We start from the raw sequence: 23,299 nt of genomic DNA, 5'->3' as shown, positions 1-23,299 counted from the left end.
AACTCAGTGGCTCACTGAAACACTTCCTTATGTTTACTAGGTTATTAAAGAACATGGTAAAGGATACAGATGAACAACCATATGAAGAAATACATAGGGCAAGGTCTGGGAGGGTCCTGAGCTCAGGAACTTCTGTCCCTGTGGAGTTGGGGTGTATCACCCTTCTGGTGTGGAGGTGTTCACCCACCTGGAAGCTCTCTGAGCCCCATTGTATTGGGATTTTATGGAGGCTTCCTCATATGGGCATGATGAATTATTTTTATTTTTATTTTTTTCTTTATTTTTGGCTATGTTGGGTCTTCATTGCTGCGCACGGGCTTTTTCTCTAGTTGTGGGGCTACTCTTAGTTTTGGTGTGTGGACTTCTCACTGCGGTGGCTTCTCTTGTTGCGGAGCACGGGCTCTAGGCACGTGGGCTTCAGTAGTTGCAGCACGTGGGCTCAGTAGTTGTGGCACACAGGCTCTAGAGTGCAGGCTCAGTAGTTGTGGCGCACGGGCTCAGTTGCTCTGTGGCATGTGAGATCTTCCCAGACCAGGTATCGAACCCTTGTCCCCTGCATTGGCAGGCAGATTCCCAACTACTGCGCCACCAGGAAAGTCCCTGGGCATGATAAATTTTAAACTCTGTTTCTATCCCCTCTCCCCTCTCTGGAGGATAAGGGATGGGACTGAAAATTCCAAGCTTCTAATCATGACTTGGTCTTTCTGATGACCAGCCCCCATCCAGGAGGCCACCCAGAGTCACCTCAGTAGAATAAAAGATTCTCCTAGTGCTGTTATCACTTAGGAATTTATAGAGGTTTTAGGAGCCCTGTGTCAGGGACAGGGTCAAAGACAAATATTAGAATAAGAGATGCCCCTCATGTTCTTATCACTTAGGAAATTACAAGGGTTTCAAGAGCTCTGTGCCAGGAACCAGGGGCAAAGACCAATATATATTTTCCAATCTCGCAGTGGTTGTATTTTTTTAAAGAGTCTTTGTTTTTTAAAAAAAAGATACATATTTACATAAAATGATAATGATGTCTGGGATTTGCTTGAAAATAAGATGAATTGGGTGGGGGTACTTATGAAATAAGATTGGCCTAAGTTGGTAAATGTTCAAGCTGGGGATTCATTATTCTATAATGCCTACTTTTGAAAGTATTTAAAACTCTATAATAAAAAATATATTTTAAAAAGTTGGTAGAAGAACTGAAGAAGTGGATTCTAGACTTGGCTCTGGGAATGACTTCCAGAATACAGCAGAATTAACCTGCCATAGTAGCTGCCACCTCTGTCATTATTAAAAGATGGGCAATCAGGAGGCTACTATGACTTACTCTCAGCATACCCAGAGCTTGTGACTAGACACTAGAAAAATATTGCCGAAAACCCTGGCATCTCCATAACCTGACTTTTTAGCAGAATGAGCAATAGCAGTAGATAGATGGCCTCCAACTTATTTCCGCCTCCCAAATCTCACAAGAGTATATCTAACTGGTGGAAATTATTTTATATCCAGATTTTTACCTGCAAGAGGGGTCTAGGAAATGTAGTTTTAAACTTTCCAGCCTCTACAATACAAAAAGTCTCATTAGAAGAAAGTGGAGCTGGGGGATGAATTATCAAATGTCCGTATTTACAACGCTTATGGTACTTGTCAAATCAGGCACTAGAAATAAACTAGGTTGATGCATTTATCACAAAAGCCTTGCATGTCAACTAAGGTATGTAGAGGTATGCCAGGGGTTACCACAAGCCCAGGATAAACTTAGCATATCTTTCAGAAGCATTAATTTTACTCAATGGCAAATAATGAACATTATTATTTAATGTACCTTATTTGTATATTAAAACAAAAATGGATAAATTGTGGAGAAGAATGGAAAGCTGCCTTAATTTAAAAAATATAACAGTAGGGTTCAGACGCAAGAGGGAGGAGATATGGGGATATATGTATAAGTATAGCTGATTCACTTTGTTATAAAGCAGAAACTAACACACCATTGTAAAGCAATTATACTCCAATAAAGATGCTAAAAAAAAAAACAGTAGGGTTCAAAGAGATTAATCTTTAGGCTATTTACCTGGACTCTTTCCCCAGAGTAGTCTCTCAAACTTTAGCATACACAATAATCATCCACAAAATGCTCAGTTAAAATACAGATTTTTGCATTCCTTCAGATTTCCTGAAACAATTTCAGGAGCTTGGGCTCTGAATTTTAAATAAATACCCCAGATGATTCTAATGCAGGTGGGCCACACCTTAAGAAATGCTACCCTAGTATGATAGGGCCCCATGAACACTTTATCCTTTTCTTACTCAAGGTAGTGTTTCTTGGCTTCTACCCCAATCCTGGTTTGCAGGTTCTCAACCATAATTAACTCTGCAATGGGACACAGAAAGAAATAGGTACTCTTTTAAGTTTACATGCAGTAACTTATTTAATTCTCATAACAATCCAGTGAGGGAAGTTGAAGAACAAAGAGGTTAAGTGACTTGAAGATTACACAGACAAGAGGTGATGGGACCAAGATTCAAACTAAGGCAGTCAGGTTCCAAAGCCTGTGCATTTAACTATGATGTCTATTACCTCCCAGCAATGGTCTAAGAAGCTCAGACTTCAAATTTATCAAGGAGAAAACCAAGATACATTTTACTTGCACTGTCATAGTGAGCTAATGAACCTCCCTGCCCTCCCTGGCAGTCTCCTCAGAGCCCACCAGGCTTCACTAACAGTCTCGTCAAGGCCCTGTAACTTTTCACTAATTTTCTCCTCAAGGTTCTTCCAGCTTCTTCCAAATGCCAAATTCCAAAGCTACTCTCACATTTTAGGTTTTTGTTATAGCAGAACCCCCTTTTGGTACCAAAATCTCTATTAGTTATCTATTGCTGTCTAAGAAATTATTCCAAGACTTAGTGGCTTAAAACAACAATAAACATTTATTATCCTTAGAGTTTCCCAGGATTCTGGGAGTGGTCTACCTGGGGAATTCTAAGTTGGAGTCTTTCAGGACGTTGTAGCCAACATATCTATTGGGGTATCAGTCATTTGAAGGCTTGACTGGGGCTTGGAAATCCACTTCCAAGGTGGTGGCTCATTCATATGTATTGTAAGTTGGTGCTGGTTGTTGGTTAGAATCCCCGATTTCTCCCTATGCAAGCTTCTCCACAGGCTGCTTGAGTGTCCTTAGAACATGGCAGCTCTCCCCAGAGTGAGCAATCCATGTGAGCAAAACAGAAGCTGCAATATCTTTTATGACCTAGTATTGGAAGTCTCACACCATTATTTTTTTCTTTTCCATTATGGTTTATTACAGGATATTGAATATATTTCCCTGTGCTATACAATAGGACCTTGTTTTTTATCCATTCTATATATAATAGTTTGCATCTGCTTGTCCCAAAATCTGGATCCAACCCTCCCCCAGCCCCCCTTGGCAACCACAAGTCTGATCTCTATGTCTGTGAGTTTCACACCATTATTTTTGCCAAATTCTATTTGTCAGAAACAAGTCACTAAGAACAGTCTACATTCATAGGTAGGGGAATAAGCTCTACTTTTTGAAGGAAAGAATGTCGAAGAATTGGTGGACATCTTTAAAACACATCATGTCTACCATGTGCCAGGCACTGCTAGGTACTTTGCAAATGTATTCAACATAATCTTTATAACCACCCTCAGGGTAGGTATCATTACCCACATGGCAGAGGTTGTCAGCCTACCCAAGAGCTATTCTTTCTCATTAACCCAACTCTTTTTGTTCAGGTATCTGGTGGCAATGTGCTCAGGAAAGATTGACCCCTCTCTAGCCCCAGAGGGTGGATTATGATTGGTTGAAAAAACAATCATAGCACTCCCATTTCCCTTTGTCAGTGACTGGTTAGAGGATGGATATATGACCAAGCCAAAGGGACTTGAGGATTCTACTAGGAGGGTTCTAGGAAAGGTTTTCCTCACTAATATAGAAAGGCACATGGGAGGAAGTGTGCTCTTCTTCAGCAAGACTTTGTGTCTATTTGTGATGCCTGGAATTGCAGTCTCCAATGTTGTAACCATGAAGAGACACATCCAAGGCCCAACTCCATGAAATAAGGATGGTAGAGCATAAAGAGGAAAGAACCTTTTTTCTTGATGACATCAATGAGCCACTGAATCAACCCTGGAACCGATCTTAACCACCTTGTTATGGGAGACAACATAGGTTGGCTGGGTTTTCTGTTATAGCTGAAAGCATCCTAATGGACATACACCATTTTACAGATTAGAAAAAGATGTTCAGAGAGGTTATGTCACTTGCCCCAACTTTCCCAGCTAATAAGTAGCAGAATCACGTTTCAGATTGAGATTTGTATATCTTAAAACTTGGTATTTGTGTATTGTATCAAGTGATTTTTCTCCAGCAATTCTTAGGAGTCAGAAAGGAGAAATAGACATCAGTTGGGTTGAGTCAGTAGTTGGCAAACAGGTATGGTAGGTGGTCAATGTGGGAAGGAAGGGAGAAGGAATTTAGGGTGCTATATATGTAAAGTTGAAATGGCTGACTGTGAGATACATACTGGGTAAGGAGTCAAGTGGCACCCAGAGGGGGCCGGTAGACTGGGGAAATGCAGATGAATAGTGAAGATAAAGAACAGACTCAGAGCATGTGAGGGAAAGTGGAACGAGGTTGTAGATAGGGAGAGAATTTCAGAGTACAAGATGTTAGGGATGTGAATATTTGTTCCCAACAGAGTTTGATTTGTGGCTGAGAATGGAGATGATGGTTGTCAGAGTGGAGAAGGTCACAGAGCTGATATCAAATTTCTGGATCATCCATTTAATGTACATATTGCCCAGGAAGGTGACAGGCAATGGAGTCTAGAGGAAGACTGAAAGCCAGTCTGCTGAAAATATGGATGGATTAAAAAATGTTTTCTTTATTTGCATGGTCCCCATCCTTCACACTGATAGGATGTGACTCAACACAGCCCCATGTTGAGGAAAGATTTATAAGGATTATTCTTATAAATAAGAAGAATCTCTCGTCTCTCTACTTGGTGCAAAACAGCAGCTTTTATCTGCTGTTTTGCACCAAGTAGAGAGATAAGATGGATGGGGTCATTGGGAGGAGCTGAGAGGATTGTGGGAAATGAACAGTTCCTCTGGTCTTTCTGAAATAATTCTTTGCAGTGGGATTTCACTGTTATGTTAGAAGTGACTCTTTCCTGTTCATTTTTCCATCTGAATATATGAAAACCAATGAAATATACTTTAAAAATCACCTACTATTTTGAATTATCTCAGTTTCCCTGTGTGTATAAACAATGGGGAATATTTTTTTAAACATAGCTGTCTGAGTACATTTATTTTTATTTTATTTATTTATTTATTTTTTGGCTGCATTGGGTCTTTGTTGCTGCACGCGGGCTTCTCTTGTTTTGGAGCACGGGCTCTAGGTGCATGGGCTTCAGTAGTTGTGGCACACGGGCTCAGCAGTTGTGGCTTGCGGGCTCTAGAGCGCAGGCTCAGTAGATGTGGCGCATGGGCTTAGTTGCTCCACAGCATGTGGGATCTTCCTGGACCAAGGATCAAACCCATGTCCCCTGCATTGGCAGGCGGATTCTTAACCACTGCACCACTACAGAAGTTCACAATGGAGACTTAATGGCACTCTCTTGAATCTCTTTGTTAAGACTCAGAAGCAGGGGGAGCTGTATAGTAAGAAGTTCTCACTGTCTTTTTAAGGTCTGGGCTAAGTTTTTCTTTTCATTGTTCTGTCTTAGGTAAAATTAATTTCTTCCTTTTAAAAATAATGTCTAGCATGTGGTTGCTTAGGAATCTGTTTTTAAAGGACCTTATTAATTTTTTATTACACTCGTGAAATGAAATCATTCTAGAATTTCTGAATATACTTTCTTCCTTGGCCCTTATATTTCTTGGTTCCTGTTCTTGGAGTCATGTTAACAGTTTTAGGTCATATGCCTGTGATTTCACCATAAACAAACTCAGATCTTTTTAGAAAGCAGGTAGGATATAAATAAATACATCTATGTGTTTAAGGGAAAAAGAAGCAAGGTGCACAATGGTACTTATGATCCCATTTGTGTTTTTTGAAAAGGATTTATATAGATAAATCCATTTATATACTCTACATCTCTTTCTGTGTACACACACACGAATGCAAACCCACGAATAGAGTGAACAGAATAGATCCTGGATCTTTAATGACTCAGCCTCAGAGCGTATCGTGTTCAGAAGACAGTAAAAATAATTCTAATCTTTATTTGTATTTCTCAAAGAACTTACAAGAAGCACTAGTATTTTATATAACTTGTGTTATGTAACTTGTATGAACACATCTTTAAGTCTGCATTCCCACACAGTCTTTCTGTCTCCCACTCTCTCATATCCTGTAGATACCCCAAAGCCTCTGCCCCATAGTTCTTACTCTCTCTTTCACCAAAACCCTCCCTGATATCTTTGCCAGTGCTAGGCCTCATCTATTACCCCTCCTTTCTTTCCTTTTCCTCTTTTTTCTCCACATGGTGAATAGGCCTGGGCCTTTATTTATTTATTTATTTATTTGGTTGCACCAGGCCTTAGTTGCAGCAGACAGGCTCCTTAGTTGTAGCTTGCATGCTCCTTAGTTGTGGCTTACCAGCTCCTTAGTTGTGGCATGCGAACTCTTAGTTGCAGCATGCATGTGGGATCTAGTTCGCTGACCAGGGATCGAACCCGGGACCCTGCATTGGGAGTGCAGAGTCTTAATCACTGGACCACCTGGGAAGTCCCGATGCATATTTTAAAATACAGTGAAAATGTCATACTTGATAGAGTGAATTATCTAGTGTGTAACTTATATGTATATTATTATACTTCACTTTAGGCTGCTTTACCAAATGTTATACTTAGATAATTTAGCTGATATCTGTGATGATCCAATATTATCAGGAAAAGCATTAATATACCTTTTTAAACTCTCAAATGGATACTTTCACAGCTAGGAAAAGAGGGGGAGGGCAGATCCAGGAGATCTAATATGTAAGTGAATTACAAGGGAAAAGCCAAATTTAATAGATGTAAATTTTCCTGAGCTGAATGAAGACTTGAATTTGCAGGTACACCAAGTTCTAGGCAGGACTGATGAGAAAAGGCGTGCACTTAAACATATTCTGACAGAATTCCTGAATCTCAAGGCTGAAGAGAAAAACCTTAAAAATTTCTAGACAGAAATAAGGAATTATTTACAAATGGAAAAGAATCAGACTGGCATCAGACAGTGGAATAATGTCTACACCTTTTGAGAGAAAAAAGATGTAACCCTAGAGGTCTCTTTCCAACCTAGCATTATTCACTGGCCAGGGTGAAAGGGATGCAGAAATGTAAGGATACCAAGAATATATCACTCATATGCCCCATCCAAGGAAACTATAAAAAAAGGACTCTAACTAAACAACAAGTCAATGAGAATAGAGATCTCAAGAAAGGAGAAGGTGAAGTAGAAAGGAAAAAATGGTGAGTGAACAGTGAGCTTTGCAGTAAACATGGATAATGATGGATTGGATGGGAATGTGTACTGCATATGTTCAATAAATAGCCTTCAGATAAATGAGACTCACCTAATGAGAGCCTGGAAGTAAAAGTTTTAAAATTTCTTGGCAGAACCCAAGAGGTGGGGTTGGGGGAAGGGAAGTGGAAATTAAAAGCATTCTAAAAGTATTATTTTATTGAGATGGAGGGAAAGTATCAAGAAATAGACTAACGTGGTGGAGAAATAGTATCTTTTCAAAGACTAGTAATAAAATATGCATTTGGTGATGCACATTAAAAAAAGAAGATAACCACTAGTGGAATGGGAAAGAATAATATCATTTTGAAATTAGTAAGGGGAAAAGGGGATAAATTATGACTTGATTATACTAGTAAACACAAATTAAAGGAAAAAGGGAAATTAATGAAGTAAATTCAATGGAAAGCGTAAGCAAGAGAGAAGAAATAAATCAAGAATATTAGTGATTATATTAAATGCAAATGAGCTCAATGTTCCTATCAAAAGACAGAGACTGTCACATTAGATTAAAAACTAACCCAGCTATATGTTGTGTACAAGAAGCACACTTTATGTAATAAAGAATTATTTTAAAATAAAGAGATTGGAAAAACACATAATGCAAATAAATTAAAACTAAGAGAGGAAATATTAATATCAGACAAAGTGATAATGAACAGGAAGAAGAAGAACATTGCCTATAAAAGATGTAACATATGAAGATATGCATCAAACAATACAATAGCTAAATATTGTAAGGACATATTTGTATGGACAACTAAATACATGTAAGGACAACTGCATTAAAATAAAATTAGAGTAGTTTTTTATTATACCTTTTTCAGAACTAGACAGATCTAGTAGATCAAAATATTAAGAAAGACCATATAAAGACTAATATAATCAACATATATACATTATTAAATAGGTACAGTATCTTACATTCTTCAGAGAATAATATATATTTCCAAATGGCCATTTACTATATATGAAAGTGGCCATAAACTTTGCCACACACACACACACACACACACACACAAAACCAATAAGAAAATTTTACAGTAGAGATTTTTACAGGTCACATTATCTGATTAAATTAGAAGTAAATTAATTAAATTTTTAAAAGATAATTTAATCAATTATTTGAAATTTAATACTGCCATCCTGTGATCATTTCACAATATACAGGTCAAATCATTGTGTTGTACCCCTGAAACTAATGTAATATTGTATGCCAATTATACCTCAATAAAAAATATTAAAACAGAAAAAATTCCATCCAAAAAAAAAAAAAAGAAGACTACCCTCCTAAATAATCTTTGCATCAAATTAGAAACTAAAATTGAAATTGTAAACTCTCTAAAGTGAGAAAGGAAAATCCAACAAAACCAAATCTACAAGACCCGATGAAAGCTGTATGCAAAGATTAGAAATACAAGAACTCAATATTCATCTTAAAAAAATTAGAAAAAGAACCAAGAAGACAGTAGAAGAGGGAATTAATAAAAAAGGAAGACTTAATTTGATGAAATGTGGGAAATGGTAGAAGAGAAAAATAAATTAAAAGCACTCCTCCCCTACCTCCCACCCAAAGATAAACCCCTTATGAACCAGAGGGTAAAAAAAAAAAAAAAAAAAACCTAGTAAAACTAAAATACACATTTAACTTAGCAATTCTACTCAATAATTCTTATGGAAATAAGAACATAAATCTCAAGATATATTACATATTCAAGGATATTTATTTAGTAATGTTCATAGTGACCAAAACTGAAAACAAAGTGCCCTTGCAAAGGTAATGCTTGAATAAGCTGTGTTATAGCCATGCTGTAGAAACATATAGAGCCATAGAAAGGATGACTTAATCCTTTTCCAGTTATCCATTGCTATGTAACAAAGTTCCCCAAAACGCTTACTGATGTAAAACAACAATTCTATTACGCTCATGGCTTCGGTGGGATTTGGACAAGGCACAGCAGAGACTACAAGCACAACTGAGATGGTTTGTTCTCTGTGGTGTCTGAGGCCTCATACAGAAGACAAGAAAGCTGAGGGTGACTTGATGGAAGGGATCCGGAATTTTGTGAAGGCTCATTCACTCACACGTTCGGCTGTTTGGCTGTTGGCTGAGACTTCAGCTAGAACTGTCTGTGAGAATTTCTACACATGGGTTCCCTGTGTAGCCTGGTTCCTTCACAACCTGGTGCTGATTAAGAGAGAGAGAGACAGGGAAACAGGGAGACAGGGAGAGAAAGAAAAAGAAGAAGAAGAAAAGAGAAATGGGTGGAAGATGTGTCATGTTTTCTAACCTAGTCTTAGAAGTCACACAGCATCACTTTTGCCACATTCTATTTGTTCAGACAGTCACAGGCACAGCTGGTTCAACAGGAGGGGAAATAGACTCCACATTTTTATTGGACAGTGGCAAGGTCCTGGAAGAGCATGTGGAACCAGACATATTGCTGTGGCTATTTTTGGAAAATACAGTCTTCCATAGATCCTTACCGGTTAGGGCATCCCATGATGTATTGTTAAGCAAACAAACAATAAAATCAGAAAAGGGTATATAATATAACTATTTTTGTAAAACAGTTAATGGCAACTCCAATATGTATATATTTATGATTATATGAACAGGAAGAAGGCTACGTAAAGATAAACAGTAGGTAGTTAACTTCGGTTGAGGAGCTAGAAAGAAGGCAGAGGTAAACAAGAAGAAAAAAGTACGCTTATATCTACCTACATACATACAAATATAAGAAAGTGCCAGTAGTAGCGATAAAAATTTGGAGAGTAGGGACTTCCCTGGTGGCACAGTGGTTAAGAGTCCGCCTGCCAATGTGGGGCACACGGGGTTCGATCCCTGGTCGGGGAAGATCTCACATGCCGCGGAGCAACTAAGCCCGTGCGCCACAACTACTGAGCCTGCACTCTAGAGCCCGTGCTCTGCAACAAGAGAAGCCACCGCAATGAGAAGCCCGCACACCACAACGAAGAGTAGCCCCTGCTCGCCGCAACTAGAGAAAGCCCGCACGCAGCAACGAAGACCCAACACAGCCAAAAATAAATTTAAAAAATTTGGAGAGTGGGCTTGGCAATGTTAAATGTGCATGTGGGTTCTGAAGAAAAAATTTAGAACAGTGGAAAGGGCTGTGATATGGACTAGATGTCGTAAGTTTCACAAACAGCATTGTTTCGATGGAGCTCTTACAATTAAGTAAGATTGGGGAATTTCCAATTTTATTGCCTATGTTAACAGAAATAGGCAATAACAGACTTGGGTCAAAGTGATCACCCTGTTGTCATCAGGGAAGATAGTTTTGATTTTCTTGAAAAAGAAGTTTCTTCTCAGATTTTATATTTGCTCTGCTATTATTTTAATAAGAATATTGTATTAGTGTAATCTTTGACCTATGAGGTCAATGTCTGAATAGTTACATCCACTTTATGGTTTCAAAACTTTTAAGTCTAACTAGTTATAAATGATAGTGGAAGGATTACTTTCTGATGTCTAAATGTTGCATTCTTCTTGGAGTATCAGTATTGTTTTTTGTTTTTGTATTCACTTCACTATGTGTGACTAAGTGATGTATCTGCACTTGTTAGCACTTACATGCTCATTGATTGTCCATACATTTCTTTCCTTCCTTTGCTTGCTTGTTTTTGGGTTTTCTCCTAATCACTAGTACTCTGAAGAGGCTGGGGCAAGGAAAAGAGTCTGAACATAAACCTAAGGACTGTTGCTTTGCACGGACTTCTTGTCTAAGGCTTGTTTGCATGAGGCTGAAATCAGCGTTGAAGTGTAAGTCAGCCAAGGAGTTCACTAACATTCCAGAACCTCCTAGAGTCAAAGAGACCAGTGACCTCCGAGATTGTGGGTGACTGTCTTCCCCTTAATCCTTTTAGCAATGGATTCTCTCCCCAATGGTAGCAATAATTCAGGATCGAGTATGATATATTTGAGGACCTTAGTACAACTTTACCACTAGGGGTCAGAAATTAGCCCATGAATCCTGCACAGTTTCACCAAGAGTATGCTAGCTGATAATGCTTTATGTATTTTTCCTTTGTTTCCTACTTATGACGAGACTCCGAACACTAATCAGATAGCTTTGAGGTTTAAAGGGAACCCCTGTAACTTTTTTACACCAAACTTAATAACTGGATTACTTGGAGTCTTTACTCTAATCCACCCTCAATCATTAACTTAAAATTTTTTTTTGGCCTACTCACTATACACACTTACCATCCCAACATAAGAGTTCATTGTGGTAATATAAAGATTACAGATAAAATAAAAAATGAACTAGGTAGACGTCTAATAAGGAGCTCAGCAGACCTCATCAATTTTTGTGCCCTAATTAGAAATTGTCAACTACATATATTTTTTCAGCTGTATCTTTTTGGCCAGATGCTACCAAATGAGATCATTTCCTGTTCAATAGCTATGCTGAGTTATGCATTAACTTAAATGATTGAGTTAATGTGTCATGGGTCATTTAAGACAGTGTAACTGTATTTCAAATATCCTCTTGTTCAATGATGTCTCTCCTACTTTGTTTCCTCTTTGGTGTTTGGAAAAGGATTGAAACTAGGAAACAAATGATATGAAATATATATTTTACATGTTTACACTTGAGAGATTTAATTGTTTTTTGGAACTTGTTTTAGAATTCAGTTTTCATATTTCGGTGAACTCAGATTGGCGTATTTTATTTAGTGGTGTCCAGTTTAATGATTCTATCAGTTATGTTGGGGTTTGGTAGAGGCGTTTTGATGTGTTTGGCCAATCTTGCTGGGTTGCGTATTTAAAGGACTCGCTTCCACTTTTCTCCGTCTGTCTTCTGCCCTTGGCTAAGCCCTCCAGAATGAAGTGCTAGAACATGTTATCATCGTCCTTGTTTGCTGTGGGCCTCTCCCTACTGCCAGGAACTAGGTAGGAAAATAGGATCCAAGCTGCAGGAGAAGGCTGCCAGCCTCCTTGGTGCGATGAGAGTGCTGTCTTGTACCTCACCTTTTGCTGCCGTGATTGGTGTCCCTGCTGCTTTTGCTTGCAGGGATAATGCTGGGTGCTAGTCCCCATGCAACATGGCCGGAGAAGCAGTTCAAGGCTGCCTGATGACGTTTGGGTTTAGCTTTGGATGATCGCCTAAGATGTGGCAGGGTATTATGGGTTGAACTGTATTCTCCCAAAATTCATACTTCGAAGTTCTAACCCCCATTATCTCACAATGTGATCATTGAGTTAAAATGGTGTCCTTTGGGTGGTCCCTAATCTAGTACACTGTGTCCTTATAAAAAGGTAAAGTTGGACACAGAGATATGCAAAGAGGGAATATAATACAAAGAAACACAGGGAGTAGAGGGCCATCTACAACTAAGAAGAGCGGGGCCTGGAACAGACCCTTCCCTCACAGCCTCAGAAGAAATCAACCCTGCTGACACCTTGATCTTGGACTTCTAGCCTCCAGACCAGTGAGACAATACATTTCTGCTATTTAAGCCACCCAGTCTGTGGTCCTTTGTTATGGCAGCCCTAGCAAACTAATATAGTGGGTTTAGATCAGTTCAACTCAGCTGTGTTTGTTTAAGTCTCTGAGAGTGACCATTTCACTACAACCTTCCCAACAATATATATTGTAGTCTCCCAGTATCCAGCACATGGCCTGTATTAATGTTTGATGATGAAATGAACAAAAGATTATATTGAATCTATGATGTTTCAAAGCTAAGAACTTTTTTGTCTTTTTGCAAAAGCACCACCCAGTTTTCCCTGTAGGTGTCTCTGGGAGCAGGTCCAGTTGACACTTCCCTGATGCTGTTTGCTCCCCCAACTCCCCATCCCAGTCACCACCTATGTCTAGTTCTGCACTCACCATCAGCAGAGAACATCCCTTGCAATCAGGCCAACTTTCCCTTGAGCCCCTCATCTCCTCAGAGGGGCTGGTCTAGGAAACCTGTCTGTTATACCACCTCAGTAGATTGCTCAGATCCTGGATGTGAGCAAATCCACAACCCAAAGTTGCAAAAGGAACTTGACTGTCCTAACTCCTGGACCTCTCTGGAAGATACCCTATGACGACAAAGAGTCCTTGCTTAGAATACAGCTAGATGAGGATTCGATGTGATCTCTGCCATGTTAGGTACTGTGGGGATATGGAATAGGAGGGAACACAATAGGACACATAATTGCTATACTACAAGGTAGCATTATGATAAATACTATGGGGAAGCGGCTATAGGGAAACATAAAGAAGTTTACGTTGACTGGGGCAGCCTGGAAGGGGTTCATGGAAGATGGAGCACCTATGCAGGGTTTTGTGGATGGAGATGGAGGTAAATGTGCTCTGTGCAAGGAGAAAATGTATACAAGGGCTCAAATTGATGGTCAGGATATTCCTAACAACACCTTCCCTTGAAAAGTGAGCCTGAAAACAGGATGACATTCAGTGGGAATACAACAGTGTGAGTGGACCAGTTAGTTATAATTAAATTGTGTTCTTACTGCGTGGTGCCTGGGCCGGACTCCTGTTAAATGTTTTGAATATCATTCCTACTAGTAAACCAACAATATTTCTTTTTCTCTGTGTTGTAACTTCTTCCTCTCCTCTCCTTTCCTTTCCTCCCTTCCCCTACCCTTTTCTTCTTTTTTTTTTTTTTTCCAGAACTGATTTCAAGAAATAGAAGGTACAGATTTGAACTTTTTACCCATAAATGTTCCTTGATTTACTTATGATTATAAAAGCAATAAAGCTTGTGAGAAAAACACTAAAAAAAAAGAAAAAAGAATTTAAAAACTCTCTATTAATCCTATTCAACACAAAAAAACTGCTAGCATTTTGGTGATTTTCCTCTGCCAACTTTCTGCTTTGTATATAAATTAAATATTTAAATAGCTGAGATCATACCTTGCATATACTTTTGTATCCTGCGTTTTACAATGAAAGTTAAACCATGCATCTTTTCTTATGGTATTAAAGGTCATGATAATAGTTATGAACATACTCAGTAGTATGGATTACTGTAACATAATTTATTTTCCTGTTTTTGGACATTCAAGCTGATTAAAGTTTTCATCATTAATAATGTATGTGATGAACATCTGTCTCCACTTCTGATTATTTCCAAAACTAGATTCCTAGATTCCTTTGAATCTTTTGTTATCTCCTCTCTTCTTTGATTATATCATTGTTTATCATTCCAGGAGTGGAGAGTGTATAATTTCAACAAAAAAAACCCTCTCAAGGTGATTCTGATAGGCATACCTTACCTCTCCCCCAACTCCAGTTAAGAACTGCAGGATTATGGCAATGAAATCACTCCATGGTGTCTGAAGAAAATAGGATGATAGGAACATAATAAAGACCCCAATAACTGTGACATGTCTTTTTTCACGGAGTTAACTTTAATTATTCAAGCTCCCTGTGTTTGCCTCTAGACTTCGAAGTCAAAGCAGATGTCACCAACAGCCAGCTCTATTCTGCCTTCTAGAATTTTCCTCCAGCAGGGGAGGAGGAGACCTGGGGCAGTGCCCCATGGAAACTCAACTTTGAAAACAGAATTTGCACAGTATTTTGAACTTGAGGTGTTTATGAAAGGAAACGGTTAATTAGGTTCTTTGTGGGATTTTAGGTGATCTGCTATGCAGAGAGAAGGAAGGGAGGGAAAGCGGTAGTTCTTCCTTGCTTTGCTTTTTAAGACTTCTTGCTCAACTAGAGCACAGACTTAGTGTGAGGATATCTGACTTTTTAATATCAGACAAATTATCTCATTATCTGTCATCTGAGCCCTCATTTGTATTGTGTAGGATTCTGGGTCTCCTTAAGGCTGCTTCCAGTTCTGTCATTTTGTTCCGCAGTCATCTTGCACCCAGGCCTTTTTTTGTAAGAGCCGGTCTTACTTTTATAAATCATATGTAGCCTAGATGTCTGTTGGGGTCACCCTGTCTTTTGAAATTCAAATAAAATTGCCACAACTAAATGTTTTTATTATGAAACGAGAGTAACTGAAAAGAGGCTGAGCATTTAACTTAAGCAACTTAAGAAAACAAAGAACAAAATAAATCAAAGAAAGTAACAGGAGGGTGAATTGTTTACTCAGAAATGAGTACAGTGGAAAAGCAGTCTACCTTTCTGTCACCTGTCAGTGTCAATACAAATGAAATAGGTAAAATCAGAAATGAATGAATTAGAAAATAAAAATATAGCAGGAGTTGGTAAGTAAAACCAAAAGCTGTTCCTCAGGATATGTAAGTGCTATAGAGAGAAGTCTGGCAAGACTCACCAAGAAAAAGAAAAGAAAAAATAATTCAGATTTAGGCATGATACTCACAAATATGGAAGAGATAAAGGAATTACAAGAAAAATTAATGGTACCTGGTAGTCGGGCAGCATGTGCATTTTTGGTAGATTTCAGTGATTATTAACAAAACACGGGCTCACTTTATCATTGTAAAATCAATGAACAAACTTGATCTTTAACTACAGTTTGTAACAAGGACAATGATCAAGCTCTCCAGATAACATAAAGTTGCCCAAGGCTAAAGAAAGTTTTTGAAAGGTTTGCACACAGGGTCACCCCTGATACTTGCTCAACGTATAAGCTAAATATATAGGAAACAACCTTCCTTTGAATGTTAACGGCACATTTGCCTCAGATGGGATGACAGGTTTGTGCAGCTGCTGTTTGAGAGCCCTGCCTGTCAGGGCAAGACTCATAGTTGAAACATCTAATTCCTACCTTAGGCTCTTCTATTTGCTTCTTCTAACTTGTTGAGCTTTTGCAGCTGGTACTTCCATTTGATTTGTGTGTGGCACTCTGACTTTCTCATTTGCAATCTTCAGTTTTCTGTCTGTCTTCATTTGCAGAGTTTCATTGTACTGATCCAGGCAGGTGGCAAAAGGTTAAGACCATTTATAAGGATTAGATGCATTCTGGAGCATTTATTTATGGGACATATCAGATATTAAAACATTTTGGAAAACTCCTGTCATTAAGACGCAGCAAAATAATGGTAGCTAATGTTTATTGAAACTTTCTATGTTGCAAGGGATGTTCTAAACACCTGGTATGTACTAACTCATTTAATCCTCACAAAGCCCTATGAAGTACAGATGCTAGTATTATCCCCATTTAATAGTCGAGGTAACCAAGGCACATAGAAGTTAAATAACTTTCCTGAGTTTACACAGCATAATCAGGATTTGAAATCAGGCAGGCTGGTACAAAGGATTGTACTCTTAACTATTACATTATTGCCATGTAATTTTGAAAGAATTTTAAATCATAATTATAGGAAAATATTGTTTACATTTTGGAGTGGTAAATAGTCTAATCAATCTCAGAAATTAAAAACTTGGACACAGCAAAAGTCACCATAAACAAAATTAAAAGACAAATAACAGACCTAGAGATATTTTTGTAAAATATATATAAATTATTGATATCTTTAATATATAAATAATTTTTCTAAATCAATATGAAAACAATAAATAATTCAATAGAGAAAAATGGGCAGAGGATATAAATATACATTTCAGAGAATAAATAGAAGTGACCAGTAAATATGTGAAAAGATGTTGAATCTCACTAATTAATTAGCACGATATCACTTTTCAGCTGACAAAAACAAAAGATTTATAATACCTAGTGTGGTGAGAGTATAAGCAAATAGGTGCTCTCATTCATCACTGGCAGACTTCTCTGGAATGTAATTTGATAATATCTGCTACAATAAAAAATACATCTCTTCAGAAACCTTGCAAAGTCTCTTCCTGTCATTTATTCCACAGGAATACTTAATTGCTCATGCACAACTGCATTAAAGTGTTACATTGTTTTGTACAAGTACAGCACTTGCAATAGCAAAAAAGTCAATTTACATCAACGTGGACTAGTTAAATTAATTATGGTACTTCCATATGATGGAATACTATGCTGTTATTAAAGGATGGGGTTAACCTATCTGAAAATATGTCCATGGCACATTGATTGGTTAAAATAAAATAAAACAAAAATATGTTGCAAAACAAATGTCAAGCATGACTATTTCTGGTGTAAAGAAAAATGATATGCAAAATATATGTAAACATGTCATTAAAACATGCTAATATATGCAAAATATTGGTTCTAAAAATCATTCCATATTGAATGGTAAGCATAGCATTTATACCTATTTTTCTGGGAATTTGGGGAAGCTTATGCTTAATATAAGCTCTAATTTCCAGCTTCCACTGAATGAACAGCCTTTTAGTGTTTCATTCTCTCTTGACCCCTTTCCTTGATTTTCCAAAAAACCTGCTCACACCAGGCTATTGTGTATACAGGATTTTTACTGAGAATTTGGTGGTAACATTAGGGAATTACATTGTAGCAGAGTACACTAGGTGACTTAATATTTAATATTAGTCATCTTTATTCTTAAAACTTCTTTAGCCACATCTGCACCCCCATCCTCTCCCCCAAATAGTCATTGGTGGCCCTAACTTCTCACCATATTGCTAGCCCTGCCATCCCCCGACCCCTGCCCTTCTTCAGCCTTCTGTTTTCTTTTGCGCCAGCGCCAAACCTCCAACTTTCTGTTCATGTCTTCTGGATAGTAATTCGATGATATTGTTGTCACTCCTCTTCTAAAAGCATTTTTGTCAGTAGCTTATCTCATAAATTAATATATCAGGGACTTCCCTGGTGGCGCAGTGGTTAAGAATCCGCCTGCCAATGCAGGGGACACGGGTTCGATCCCTGGTCGGGAAAGATCAAACATGCCGCGGAGCAACTCAGCCCGTGAGCCACAACTACTGAAGCCCGTGCGCCTAGAGCCCGTGCTCTGCAACAAGAGAAGCCACCGCAGTGAGAAGCTGGCGCGCCAGGACGAAGAGTAGCCCCCGCTCGCTGCAACTAGAGAAAGCCCGCGCGCAGCAACGAAGACCCAACACAGCCAAAAATAAATAAATTATTTAAAAAAGAAATTAATGTATCAATTAGGACTAGGTTAGGTTGTGTGTGACAGAAAACTCAAAAACAGTAGTGGGATAGGCAAGATAGGAGTCTATTTCTCCCTTTTGTGAAGATGAAACCCAGAGGCAGGCGCTCCAGGGCTGGTGTGGCAGCGACAGGCTCATCGGGGACCCAGCCTTCTCGTTCTTCCAAGCTCAGCTCGCGGCTTTCATTGATTTCGTGGTGCAGGTGGGCTGATCAAACTTAAGCATCTAAGAAGGAAAGGACAAAAACAGCACCCCTCTTCCTATATGTCCTAGTGTTCCTTTCAGCTGGAGGTTGCCCACACCTCAGTAGCCAGAACAAAGCCACATAACTACGTCCAGCTGAAAGGAAGGCTAGGACAGGTAGCCTTTATCTTGGGCTGTAGTGTGCTCAGTTGAAAATTATTTTCTATTATTGAAGAGGGGGATTGAGGGGAATAACCAGCAGTCTCTGCCACATCTGGTATTGTTTACCTTGCACAAAAGGAAAGGCTTTTCAGGTACGAGTGTTCACTGTGGCTGGAACAGAACATGTAGTAAGGGATGGGACTAGAAAAGTAGGCAGGGGCCATGTGACGAAGGGCTTTGAAAGTCAAGATGGGAAGTTTGAGTTTGGCAATAGGGAGCCAAACATATTCTTATACTTAGTATAAATTCTTTCAGGGATTTATACTGCCATACCTCATTTTATTGCACTTCATTTTATTGTGCCTCCCAGATACTGCATTTTATTTTCACAAATTGGAGGTTTGTGGCAACCCCGCAACAAGCTAGACTATCGGCGTCTGTTTTCCAATCCAACAGCATTTGCTTCCTTCATGTGTCTGTGTCACATTTTGGTAATTCTAGCAATATTTCAAACTTTTCATTATTATTATATTTGTTACGGTGATCTGTGATCTTTGATGTTACTACTATGACATGCTGAAGGCTTGGATGATGGTCAGTATTTTTTAGTAAAAGTGTATTTTTAAATTAAGCTATGTACATTGTTTTTTTAGACATAACGCTGCTGCCCACTTAATAGACTACAGTATAGTGTAAACATAACTTTTATATGCACTGGGAAACCAACAAATGTGTGTGACTAGCTTTATTGCAACATTCACTTTATTGTGGGGGTCTGGAACCAAACCTGCAACATCTCCAAGGTATTCCTGTTTGTATGAGTTACTTTATTTTATATTGTTTAATGTAAAGATTATAATCTATGAGGCCCAGTATTTAGAAAACAGGCGAATGGATAAAAACAATCTATGGGCAATTCTATCCCCCTAAGACAATTCCTGTTAGTGGTTTGGGTTTGTTTCTTCACAATCTTTGAAAACATTGTTGTAATCATAGTGCATGTACAATCCCAAGTCCTGTTTTTCTTTTTTCTTTTTCTTCCCCACATAATCTTACATCATGTGGCCACATGATTTTCCTACATATTATTTTTAAATAACTGTATAATATCCCAGTAAAATAATCTACCTAACCATTTCTTTTTATTTTCAGCTTTATTGAGACATATATGACAAATAATACTGTGTATACTTAACCATTTCTTTATGACATTCTACACTGTTAGCCATTTAGGTTGGGTATCGGCTAATTTTTTTTTTTTGCTAAATTTTTTCAATTTCAAAGTTTTTTTTTTTTTTTTGGCTGTGTTGGGTCTTTGTTGCTATGCGCGGGCTTTCTCTAGGTGCAGCGAGCGGAGGCTACTCATCGTTGCAGTGCGTGGGCTTATTGCGGTGGCTTCTCTTGTTGAGGAGCATGGGCTCTAGGCGTGCGGGCTTCAGTAGTTGTGGCACGTGGGTTCAGTAGTTGTGGCTCACGGGCTTAGTTGCTCTGTGGCATGTGGGATCTTCCCAGACCAGGGCTCGAACCCGTGTCCCCTGTATTGGCAGGCGTATTCTTAACCACTGTGCCACCAGGGAAGCCCCAATTTCAAATTTTTTTGTTTCAATTTTTTTCAATTTCAAATTTTTGTTATATGTTACTACATCGTTAGAAGACATTCAGTTGCAAGTATTAGAATAACAAACTGTGGCTTAGATAATACCTGCATTTCATTATCTCACATAATAAAAATTATGGCGAGTGGGTCAACAGTGTTCTGGCTCTGTGCCTCTGCAGGTTTCTGGGCTTTCCCGTGTGTCCTGAGATGACCGCTTTAGTCGTCAGAACATCGCATTCTCATATGACAACAGTCAAAGCATGAAAGGAAGGCAGGTGTTTTTTGACGTCTCTCACTGATCTAACCGGTGAAGAATACCTTTCCCAGGAACACCCAAGAAGACTTTCCTGAATATTTCATTGAGTGGAACTGGGTCACATGGCTACCCATAGCTGCAAGGGAAGCTGGGAAGCCGGGAACCAGAAGAGTCTCTTTCACTACCTTAGACTGGGCATCATGATTCATCCCCTGATTTGGGACACTTTGTCTATCACCAGACAGAGATTCTTTTTAGCAAGGAAGAAGAAATGACTTTTGGGAAGGTAGACATTCAAGTTAACAGTTAAACATTGGGACTTACTGCAGACACAAAGAAAACCACAGAAATGGTTTTTCAGGTTAAGTTCTCAAAAACCTGCCCTATATTGCTACATGGGCTAGAAGAGAGAACCAGATCTTCAGAATATGGCACTGTGATTTCATGTTACTTTTTTTAAAAATTGAAACCACATATACCTTTTTTTTCAAATAAAAAATTCCCAGCAAACCAAAAAACTGAAGCGAAACCACATGCATTAGAGAATCACTGACGAGAATAAACTGTATGTTTAGAGCACTTTATTAAAAATACCTGGTAATGTTTGTTTGACTGATTATAGAGTTAATCCTTACTGTTAGCTAAACATTTGCAGAATACAAAAAATCAGAGAAAAATAAATGAAAAATTATCTCCAATTTCACCATTCAGAGATAATCACCATTACTGTTTGATATAATTACTTTTAGTCTTTCAGACATGAATAATTTTTTTCATATAAAATTAGGATTTTACTGTACAGATCCTTTATTTTTGTATCTTATTCTTTATACTAATAAATCTATGACCATTTAAAAATAACGGATTTTCTGCATTTTTTTGCATGTCTCTCTTCAGTGTGTATCTCTTACCATGTTTTAATGAATCAATTGGGAAAAGTAATTTGTTTTCTGCAGGGAAAATGCTATAGCGGTAAATTGATCTAGAGAGTTCTCTCACTAACTGGCTGTGTGGCCTTATATAAGTTGCTTAACCTTTTTAAGTTTCAGTTTTCTCATTTATAAAATGAGGTTGCTGAGAATAATAATAATACTTGTTTTGCTATTTTACAGTGATCTTGTGAGGGCCAAATACACTAATATACATAAAAGTACTTTGTAAGTTGTAAATTGAATCTGAAACATAAAAATTCAAAGTTAGAAGAAAACTTAGTATTTTAATATTTTTCTTCCAAAGCATTAAAAAAAACCTCATTATTTTATATTTAGAAGATTACTTTAAAAGGCAGGAATTATAGAGAGCAAAACAATCTTACTTTATGTTTTGAATAATAAATATACCATAGAGATAGCTTTGTCCAAAATTATAAAAAAAATTTTGTTTCTGATAAATATTTAAGAACTTAAATTTTTTTTTGGAAAAAATGTTTTAATAGAAATTTTGTCTTTTAAAAGGTTTATGTGGTTAAAAAAAAGTAAAGGGTAACCAACATTTTGTCATTGGACATTGAAATTGTTTTCATTTGTCTCTACATTAAATAAAATGCACTGAACAGCCTTGGAAATAAATCTATGTATGGGTGTCTTATTGTTTGTGAAGATAAATTACATGAAGGAGATTGGCTGAGACCAAAGAATTCACCATATTTAAGGGATGTTTTTGTGAGACAATTTATAATTTATATTTATACTCATATATGTGTATCTATGTACTACTATACACTACTCATGTGAATTTAAATGGCATGAAGGTATATAGGTTTATGTATTTGTGTGTGTATTTATAGACACATATACACATAGGTATTTTTATACATATACATATTAATATGTATATCTATAAACATGATAGAATTTAAATTCACATGAGTAGTGTATAACAATCCTCATTTCTTCATACTACCCCCATCCTGATTATTAACTTTTTACTTACTTTTAATAACTGATGATATTATAAAAAAAAGTAAAGGGAATAGACATTTGTTTATGACTAACCTTGAAGTTTTATGTATCATTTTAAATGTCATTTAAACAGAAAGATTAAATGTCATTTAAACAGAAAGATTAAAAGAAAATTAAGGAAAATTTACAAAAATACTCCCTTTTCTCCTAAATGATTAAAAAATGCGCAACTATAATAATTTAGGTAATAGTAATCATAAGAAAACAGCAGATTTAATTTGAAACCAAATCTTGCAATCGTTGACTGCCCTTGTCACAAACATGTTTACCTCTAATAAGCACCAAGCATTTCCCACTACCTCTTTCTTTTTGAGCTCAGACACTGAATAAATTTCCCAGAAACCTCACTTTTATTTCTGAGTACTCCTTTATCTTTCCCAGAAGATAAAGCTACTAGATAGCCTAGGATCTTTCCCAGCTATGATTTCCATTTTAAGGGAAATTTAAGATTGGATTTTTAAGAGGTTTAATGCAATAGCTGCTGGAATCTCTTGTTTTTGAAGTCTGTGTGGAAGTGGAATTTGCATCTGGTTGGAATCATCTAAATGTGACCCAGTATAGGCTGAGCGATGAAGATGACTTTGCAAGGTTCAGCTATGGTTCAGTGATTCTATTCTGAGAATCAACTGCTATAAAATTACTGG

General features: G+C 37.7%; 1 protein-coding gene across 1 annotated transcript in view; it reads left to right on the top strand.

Annotated features, from left to right (window-relative positions):
• N4BP2 (NEDD4 binding protein 2) overlaps positions 1 to 22,118 on the top strand; it is a 111,562-nt gene extending 89,444 nt beyond the window's left edge. Inside the window, exon 16 of the mRNA XM_082464104.1 lies at positions 20,618 to 22,118. Coding sequence (XP_082320230.1) covers positions 20,618 to 20,649 — 32 coding nt within the window. The 3' untranslated portion in view covers positions 20,650 to 22,118. The remainder of the gene's footprint in view (positions 1 to 20,617) is intronic.
• The last annotated feature ends 1,181 nt before the right edge of the window (positions 22,119 to 23,299 follow it).

This window comes from Balaenoptera physalus (genome assembly GCF_965194825.1).
Source record: "Balaenoptera physalus genome assembly, chromosome: 5".
Lineage (NCBI taxonomy): Eukaryota > Metazoa > Chordata > Mammalia > Artiodactyla > Balaenopteridae > Balaenoptera > Balaenoptera physalus.
Note: the sequence above shows the minus strand (reverse complement) of the source record. Positions and strands in the feature narration are given on the sequence as shown.